Here is a 9838-nt window from a genome sequence, read left to right on the forward strand (position 1 = left end):
AGAAGTACCTTAACTATTCCAAAGAATTGGTTTTTCTTCATCTGCTTACTCACCATCCATTGGGAAACAGACTCCTAAAACCTGCCTTAAGTAGCAAATAATACTCTAATGCTAGAATGGCCTACTATAAATCCCACAATAATCAGTACAAGATTTACAGGTGTAAACATCTGGTTTTATACCCAAATAACAAACTTAACAGCAGTAAAACAAATCGTTTATTACAGCATATAATGTTATATTAAATTTACACAATGATATATAAAAACACATACTGTTTATATCATACAGTAATTTAACATCAACAGGAATATCAAAACAAATACTACTCATGCACAAAACATGCATATATTGGTATAAAAAAGCAATTTTACACAATACTGTTTACCAAAAAAAATTTTTTTAAAAAAAGCCCTTCCAGACAGGGTCAGTGGTCCAATCTGGACTAGATTGCACTAACATGTTTGGGCCAGTGCTTAGGTGGCACCGTGCTCAGTGAGCAATTCTGGGCTTGGAGTCATGCCCAAGGGTTATTTCACTAGGAGTGAATTTCTCTGACCCAAGGACCAAAATTTTATCCCAAAGGCAAGTCCTCCAAGAGAGGAATGGTTTGATCTGCTGCAAATTAGGGAGGAAGAGAAAGGCATCAAAATGTTGGGTAAATGGCCCTAGAAGTGGCTACTGTAACCAGGGCCTAGGCACAAAGTGTGGCAAGTTTTACTGAGTCCCTTTAAGGTAGCGCCAGCCTCTCTATCCAAGTCATCAAGCTCTCTGGATTTAGGGTCTGGTCTTCAAGTTCTGAGTCCAGGAAATCAAACAGCTCTGAGAAGAAAATAGAATGGGGGTACATCTGAGAAATGTAGACTATATAGAAAATTACAGAAAATGATCCCTGTCCCTCGTACCTACTTCACACAATGGTATGTGATGCCCCTGAACAGGAAAGCCCTCGTGGAGACACTGCCCTAAAGAACCAAGAAGCAAATGCGTGGCCTAAACTTCCATCTACCCGACCTTACGATCAAAAGGTCTCATCCCAGTAAGACCTCAGCCTCAAAACCTGTGCCTTCACAAATGCTCAGAAAACTTAAAAGAAAAATCAGCTGATAACCACAAAATTCATTCACGATCACCACCATGAAAACCTCAATATTTACTTCTAACCAGCGAAACATTCTTCACCTTCCATTAAAGGCACCAGTGTCCATACATGAAGAAGAGACATAATTTACGTCGGTTTTATCTTAACAAAAGGAAAGCATTCCATGAAATTATTACACACACAAAAAAAACAACTAAGACGTCACCTTTACTTCCGTCACTATGAAAAACAAAACAACAAAAAACCAAACCACTTTTTTACACCAATGATGTTACTCAAACGGTCGTCATCAGCTTCAAAGAGCCAGACCGAAAGCGGAGGATTTTCTTCTTGAGGTTATGAGACGCCTTAATTTTGACAAAGGTCTTGGTGGGGTTGTTGTGCAGCTCTGGGGCTGCGACCGCCTGGATAGGGAGCGTCTGGACGAACTGGGACCAGATCAAGCCCCCGCTCTCCTCCGAGTCGCTGGTGCTGGTGCTGTCCCCGCCGAACTCGCCCTCGCTCACGCTGGACTCGCTGTCCCCGAAGCAGTTGGTGGTGTAGTTGCTCTGCTCGTCCTCGCTGGTGTCCACCACCGTGGAGTGGAAGAGGGACTCGCACTCGGCCGAGTACTCGGAGTCGCTGGCCACGTAGGCGTAGGGGCTGGCATAGGGCAGCGCCACCGCGGCTGGGCACAGGCCCGCGCTCTCCCGCCGGCCCCGCCGCGCGCGCCGCAGGGCTTCCTCGTAGGAGATCTCGGCGGCCGCCCTCCACCGCCGCGAGTCGGTTCGCTTGTGCTTGGGCTTGGCCACCACCGCCTCCCGCCCGTGGCCGTGCGCCCTGCTCCCGGCCCGGTGCGCGGCCCCCAGAGGCCGGCTGGGGAGACCCGCCTCGGCCTGGCCGCCCCCACCTTTCCTCGCCTTGGCTGGGGCCTTCCTGAGTTTCTTATTTGTATCCACGTCGTCGGGGAACCGACACTTCTTGCTGGCCACCCGGGTTTTCTCCCTCACCGTGGGCAAGGCGCCGTCGGGGCCGTGGAGGGCCTGGGACCGGTGCTTCAGGACGGAGCCCCTGGGGACGGCCGCGGTCCGGGTGGCCCGGTGCGGCCTCACCGCCGGCGGCTGCCCTGGGACGAAGTGAGCCTTCACCAGAGGCCCTTCCTCCAGGCTTTGAGAAGAGGAGCCCTCGCTTTTGAAATCCAGGGCAGGCCTTTCCTCCACGGGGAAAGCTGCGGACAGCAGGGCAGGAGGGGCGGGAGGGGGCCCCGCTGGAGGGGCCGCCTGCAGGCTGTTTTTCGGTGCCATCTTTTTCAGTGGCTGGACAACTTTGTTTTCTTGCAATGGGGCGAGGACTCGCCCAGGACTCTCTTTTGGAGAGGCAGCTGGGACCTGAATGCTTTCTTTAGGGGACTCCCCTATCACAGCGGTGGGACACCGAGCATGTTCCTGGGGGGCTGGCTTGGCATTTTTGGGCAGATGCTTACTTGGAAGTTCAGTGGCAGGGCCAGGTGAGCAGCCCTCGGGCAGCGGCAACCTTTTGCTTTCCAGTTGCTCTGCCTTTGATTCTTTGGACCACTGCTTCAGTGGGGAGAATGTCCCATTGTCCAAAGAGGGGACTCCACCAGGGGGCACAGGCGCCTGTTTCGAATTCTTAAGGTTCCCACTATTGCCCTGGGAGACACCCCCAGTCACTCTGACACAAACACTCCCATTCCTCAGAAGCCCCTTCGTGGGGTCAGCGTTCACACTGGTTCTTGGTTTGTTGGTCCTTACGGGGTGTGTTTTTTTCTGGACCAGGCTCAGAATGTAGCCATCCATTTTCTTACTGGATAAAGGATGGGGAGCAGCCCACAAACTGCTTGGAGATGGTAAGGAAGCGTCTGTCTTGATGGTGTCCAGCTCAGATCCGACACCAATGTCACTGGCATGGTTACCCAGCCTCTCCTCTTCCCGCAGGGGGCTGCCGGTCAGGCAGAGGAGAAACATCGGACTCTGCACAGCCACGGCATGAAGTGGGCTGGGATAGCGATAGACATCATTCCCGTTTTTAGACACCAGATCGCACTGGTACTTGGGGTTCACATCTGCAATGACACCAAGGGGATTAAATTTTGATGTGGAGGGGGAACGGCAAACTGCCTCTGAGGCCTGGTCTTCACAGTGGCCTTCTTTATGGTCCAACCATCCTATGAGATCTGAAAAACATTTAAAGGTACACTCTGAAGAAATGAATTGGTCAGCACCAGCTCGACTCTGGCCAGTTTCTAGGAAGACAAATTCATGGACAGAAAGAGACTGCCAAAGAATCAACAAATACTCCATGAGCTACTCTACTATTTTACATACAGTTCAGCCTACAGGATGAGGGAAAAAAATATTTAACATAGAAACTGTAACAAGATATGGTATATCCTCTGAAGGAAAAATATTCAGCCATTATAACTGCTTTAAATTACTGAATAATATTGGGAAACACTTAGAAGTTTAGTGAAAATCATGATATAATACCAGACTATGGTTATAATTTTATGAAAATTGCATATATGCAAAGAAAAAGCACACACAGATGCTAATAGGAGCATTTCATTTCAGTGTGGTGAGAAAGTAAGTGATGTTTACTTTCTTCTTTGTTTTCTATTTTCTACATTTTCAATAAATATGTGCTGCATTTATAACTGGAAAAGTCAATATTTTTCGAGTCATTCTTTCTCTAGGCTACCCTCCTCTCTGTGTTCTATTCCTGGTTTCCCTTTAAAATACTTCAGATAAACTATACTTTCTCCTCGCTTTTTTTTAGACCTAATTCTTAACAACATATATTTGAATATAACTGTCAATTGAAAGATCAGGGAAATTAATAAAATTTCAATAGAGACTAATCAAATTTAAATAATAATCACCTTATATTTTCAATAGTGACACTAACAAATAAAACAGTATTTTTTTTAACAGGAAGGAATTTCTGAGAATGTTTTAAAAGATTGAGTAGTGATATTAATGAATACATTTTCCACATCTCAAAAATGTAGGTGCCAAAATACAATGAAGTCAAGCTTTCTTGTTTAATTAAATGATCTCCTATCTTGGTGACTATTGTAACTTTCAAATCCCTTTAATGACCTTCAGTTAGAGAAAATCAAAGCTTTTATCACTATTAAACTTGTCCTCCATTATATTTCTTCACTCAAATACTAAAAATCTACTATGTACCAGATTCTGTGTTAATTGCTTAATTTAAGGGAAAGCTCCATGAATTTCAATGATAATCAGAAGTCTGGGGGGAAAACAGAGTCTCGACCCAGGAATGGGTAAAGAAAAGATTACTTCATTTGTAAAGAAAAGATTACTATAAAAGTGCCATGTCACCACCACCCCACCTCTACTCCCAATAAGTAGCTTACTGTAAGAGAAACCTCTCTAATATCCTTGCCATCCCTCCTTCTTCATTACCCTAAGGCCTGTCTGCCTTGCTTAAAAGCCACATGTACCTACACTTCACCATTCATCCTTTTTCCCTACTTAGAGTTAAGGAACAAAACAGACATCCCATCCCCCAAGGCCCAGCCCAACTGTCTCAATTATGTGAAGATGTGGCATTTGGGAGAGGAGGGGTCTGTCTTCAAGGAAAACCTATACCCAAATGCCTTTAATAGGTTTTAAAGTTCCCCTCTGAAACCAGATCTGCAGAGTGAAGGGGAGCAATTACCAACAAACTTGGGGCCCAGACACTCTAGATAACACAGATCTGTGCTTCCCCAAATGATTGCTGCTGACAACAACACACACTGTACAAATACAAAGACACCAGCCAATTAGCAGCTTCAGTTGTTTGGTGCATTGCCTGGACTCAAAAATTCAGCCTTATACCCAAGTGGAGAACACAGACAGTGACTTGTGCTAGCACTTAGAGCTCCACTAATCTCCGTATTTTCTCTGCTCTTCTGAGGAATCAAAACAAAGCAGACCTAAGGAAGGAGTCCTGAGTTTCAGCAACAACTCTGCCATTCAGCAAGTGAAGAACCTGACAAACAGTGCATAAAGCTAAATTCCTCCTCTGTTCGATGAGAAGATTAAATACAACTTCTGAATTCCCTTGGTGCAGTGGGAAAAAGTGGATCTAGCAGTTAGTCCTGTGCTGGAATCCTGCCTTTGCCATTTACTAGCTACATAGCCTTAAACAACTTGCCTAACCTGACCTCACGAGGCCTCATTTTTCTGATCCATAAAATGGAGCTGAAAACACCTGCACCCTGCAGAACTGTCAGGAGGATTCAAAGGAGATAAATGTATGCAGAGCTTCCAGTACAGTGTGTCACACAGGACGGAAATGCGGAAACTCTTCCAGTACCAATGATAGCATGATTCTCTCTGGAGGTCATTGCACGGACAGCCCAAAATGGGGAACAATGGCACATGGCCTAGAGGGATCTCATCCCACCCATCTGCTAAGAGAAAAGAGAACTGCCATCATGCAAAGCATCCTGGAGAACATGGGAGGGCCACTGCTCCCTGAAGTGCTAAGCAGCTCTTGGCCAGGCTGATAGATATATTTAACTTAATGTAAGCTTTAAGTGACTAAAGGAAGAAGAAAGCAGATCCAAGGTAGTTTTCAAAAGAAAATGCAAACACGTTCCTAAACAAAGCCTGTTAAAGTGAAGGCTCAGAAACGAAGCTTAAGACCTATAATACTGGAACAGGATTTCTAAAGATAAGCTGTCTTGCAACCATCAGACTATAAAACCAAGTGGCACCCAAAGAGGACTAGAATACTGGTGATCTTGGTTCTAGATGCCAACTATGGCACTGAATGCAGCAAGCTGATGAAATTCTATGGGCCTTTGTTGTTCATCAGTAGAAGGGGTTGAAGCTAGATCACCTTTCAGGGGTCGCTGACCCCTTCCAATTAAAAACTGTCTTATTAACTCTAACAAGTCTTACCTGCAGATTTGGGGCAACCATCTGAGATCGTCAAGGTTGCTTCCAAGGGGCTGCAAAAGCAGGTGCTGGAATGACAACTGGATAAACATTCGCTGAAGACCGAGTTAGAAGAATTGGAAAGGGATCCCGAAGCCCCATCACTCAGCTCATAAAACCCTACAAACAAAAACACCATTTGCAATTAAGATCATGTTAAGCAATAATACACATGTGTGCTTACAAGGAGAAGGGATGATCATCTACAATGGAAAAGGTAGGAAAGGGAGGCTTTTGGGAGGAGCAATTTTGGCTCACTGGACTCAGTGTCCTGACTTTATGGATTCATTTCAAGCCATTTTCAGAAAAGCAAAGAGCCCGTAACTATGGGTACATTTCAAAGTTACTCTCACCCTCAAATTGATCTTCCTCCCTGACCCACCCTTTAAAGATGTATAAGGAAAGAGACTTAGATCTGTCAAAACCCCAACGTTATCATGAACACTTCAGAAAAAAATAACTTGAAGAGAAAACAAATCTATTTAAGGAGCCAAATGGCTTAAAAGAAAAAAAAAACTTTTGAAGTGGTCTCAGGAAGTTGAAGTGTGACTAATTTTCTAGCCCAGTTCTGACTTTCTCAAGTTTCAAAGGAGGACCGCTCTTCCAGAAATTTGAATAGAAGCTTTTATTTTTAAACTCAAGGGACTACAGTCAGATCAATCTTATTATTACAAATTTTGCAGTCTGGTTTTCGTTCCCTCTCAGGCAACTGAGTGGCAGATCGCTCTTTCGACAAGCGCCACGGCCATGTGCAGGTCTGGGAAAGTGAAGTCCAGGGGCCAAGGCAGAGGTCCTGAGTGTAGATTCCAGTCTGTGTGCTCATACACTCACCTGAGCTGGGCCGGCTGTCTGTCTCCAGGTGCTCTTCAGATGTCTTTTCTACATCCAGTCTCAGGTCGCTTATCTGCTTGTCAAGTTCTTGTAACTGATTCAACAAACCAGCATCCCTTCTCCTCAAACAGTTCTGATTAGGAAGAAACAGAAAAAGGAAAAACAGACACATTTGGTGACAAAGAACCAGAAAGTCTGCTCTACGTCTTCAAATTACCATCTGGAGAGCTCACTGAATCTTCCAAAACCAAAAAAATGTACTGGATGACTTGAAATAAAGAAAAACTTCAAGACTATGTCCTATGTTTAATTCCAGTTTCTCACATTTTGTGGTGACAAAGTTTCTTCATAAAAACAAGGCTTGTTTTTAGTTTCAAATAATATATACAAACTTAATTTCTATAGGTAAGAATAAGAAAAAAGTACCCTGAGATTTTTATAAAATCTTGTGTGTGTGCAGCCAATTTTTTTTTTTTTACAAACTAGTCCTTCACAGCAGACTCCTTAATTTGAAGTCAGAGTGTAACAGATTTCCTACAAAACACTATAATCTTACTTAGGTGAGATTTTTCTGGCCAAATGTCCTGCAGAGCTTTGTTTTCTATTAGTTGCTTTGTGGAGTTTAATCAGTCTTAGGGCCTTTGAAAGTGAGAAACGAATGCTAATAGCCAGTGCCAAGTATAATGTGAGCTGGCAGAATTCAAAACCCTCAAGGGAAAGTCCATCAAGATTTGAACTCAACTCGGGTTTCCAAAGGTGACAGATCTGTAGTGCTAACTCACACCGCCACCTAGTGCTTCCTATTGCTAGAAAAGAAAAAGAAAAAAAAAAATTCAAAAGGCATCTGGTTCAAATCATGAATGCCAAGTCTACAAATGAAAATAGAACCACAAACACTGACTGCACTGGAATTCTCCTGACATGCTGCCTTGCTCCCCTCCAGGGGACAACAGGAATGTGCCACTCACATTCCCGAGATTCATAAAGACAAAAAGGTGCTATTGTACAAGACAATGCATAAAATGTCAATGACGAGTCATAACCAGCAAGAATTGGCTCAAATCAATGTTAACATACAAATCTGGTCTGCTACCAATGACACACAGTAAAATGCCAAAATAGAGGTCTTGCACAAACCACGATGTATATACATCCTTATAAAAGATATGCATATAAATTACCACCTCCTGTGTGTCCTTCGACTTAAAAAGGGGACATAAACCATGTGCTTGTTTGCTAGGGTGAGTTTCCTCAGGAAAAATGAACTAAGCAAGTAAAAGCACTTTGATACTCAAAAAAAAAAAAAGAGAGAGAAATTATCTTAAAAGAGATAATACAAGAAAACAGTTGACAACCACACAGCATCACTACGTTCCTTATTGTAGCAGGGACATTATCTGGCATGTGTCTAATTTCAGATAGTATCACATGGTCAAATTAGGTTGTTGGCTTTTTTGGGGGGGGTTGGGGTTTTTTTGTTTTTGTTTTTTGCTGTTTTCAAAACTACAGTTTTGAGGTCACAGAAACAAAGCTGCCGCCATTATTCCAAGGCGGGGTCAAAAGCTGTTCATCAATACATTAAGCACCAAAGTTATTTTTCTTCCCCATTAATGAAGATGGCATAGAATGACTGAGACGCTGACAGAAATCCAATAAGATAAATGCTCTCCCTGAGACCAGGTTCTCTCTTCTCCCACCTCCACCACCAGTCACAGCTAGCAGAAAGTATAAATATGAGAGGAGGGGGCACTTTCTCCAGCCAAATTTCCATCATTTGCGTCTGTTTTAGCTGGCTTATACAAAGGGCTTCTATTTGAAATTAAGCAGCAGCCCAGGCAAAAGCTGGCATGCTGGGGAGAGCCCCGGGAAGGGGAAAGGCTCCTACGGGCGCTTCCGTGTAATCGTAAAATTCAGCAGTGAACAGTTCAACACACCACAAAACCCCTCCTGGGCTTTTGTCCCCTCTCGGCGAGAGGACATGACGCTAAAATCTCCAAATTAAATAGCATTTTAAATGAGAGATCTGCAAACATTCGGGGAGAGGGCATGCCTTCGTTTAACTAGAGCGACTGAAGGTTACAACCAGGCCACTCCAAGAAGCCCGAAGGCAGAGCGGGAGAGCGGCCACCCCCTCCCCGCAGTCTGCGCGGGGTCGCCAGCCCCTCACCTGACACAAAGCGGGCAAACGCCAGTCCACGCGCCGCGGGCACACACAGGAATGGGGGCAACGGGGCACGGGGCGGGGGTCTCGGGAAACGTGAGTGTCCCCTGCCGGAGGCACTCTCACGCCCACCCCAGGACACCTGCCCGACTCCCAGCCCCTCTGCAGAGACAGCCGCGCTCCCACCTCCGGGCACGACCTACCAATTGCTTCCGCAGCAGCAAGATGTTCTCCTCCAAGAACTTCTCCTCCAGGCGGCTGCGCTGCGCCGCCTCCCCCGGCAGCTCCGCGGTGCGCGGCACGGCGGCCCCAGCGCCCCCGGCGCCCGCAGCGCCGCGCAGGGCGCCCCTGACCAGCAGCTCCTGGCGCTGGCGCAGGTACTCCAGCTCCGCCAGCCCAGCCAGCGTGGCCTCTTGCCGCTCCCGGGTGCGCTGCCTTTCCGTGTCCGCCTCGCCCTTCTCCCGCCAGCGCCCCTCGGGCTCCGCCGCGCGCTGCTCGCCCCGGGCCGGCGCCTGCGGCTCCAGCTCTCTCGCCGTCCCGGCCGGACTCGGCTTCATGGCCCCCAACCCCGCAGCGAGCACCCGTCACCGCAGCCGGGGCGGAGGAGCGGGGGCGCTAAAGCTTCGGCCGCGGGCTCATGCCGCCCGGCGGCTGGACGGAGCGACTGGGGCGGCGGCCAGGAGCGCTCCTGACCCGCGCGTGGCCGCGGGCTGCAGCCGTCCCGGCCCGAGCGGCGCCGTCCGGTGCGCCGCGCGTCGCCCTCGTCTGTCAGGGGCGCCCCGCGCGCTCAGC

General features: G+C 46.9%; 1 protein-coding gene across 2 annotated transcripts; it reads right to left on the minus strand.

Annotated features, from left to right (window-relative positions):
- Window positions 1-200: 200 nt before the first annotated feature.
- On the minus strand, window positions 201-9801 carry DACT1 (dishevelled binding antagonist of beta catenin 1). Of its 2 annotated transcripts, none has more exons than XM_019644720.1 (4): window positions 9250-9801; window positions 6886-7018; window positions 6019-6174; window positions 201-3164 (listed from the first exon to the last, which is right to left on the minus strand). In XM_019644720.1, the coding sequence occupies exons 1-4, from the start codon at window positions 9601-9603 to the stop codon at window positions 1378-1380; spliced, it is 2430 nt and encodes an 809-aa protein (XP_019500265.1). In that variant the 5' UTR covers window positions 9604-9801; the 3' UTR covers window positions 201-1377. The 2 variants fall into 2 exon arrangements, with proteins under 2 accessions (XP_019500265.1, XP_019500254.1); XM_019644709.1 differs by having other exon boundaries at window positions 201-3275.
- Between the last annotated feature and the right edge of the window lie 37 nt (window positions 9802-9838).

This window comes from Hipposideros armiger, unplaced genomic scaffold (genome assembly GCF_001890085.2).
Source record: "Hipposideros armiger isolate ML-2016 unplaced genomic scaffold, ASM189008v1 scaffold_5, whole genome shotgun sequence".
NCBI classification, from domain to species: Eukaryota; Metazoa; Chordata; class Mammalia; order Chiroptera; family Hipposideridae; genus Hipposideros; species Hipposideros armiger.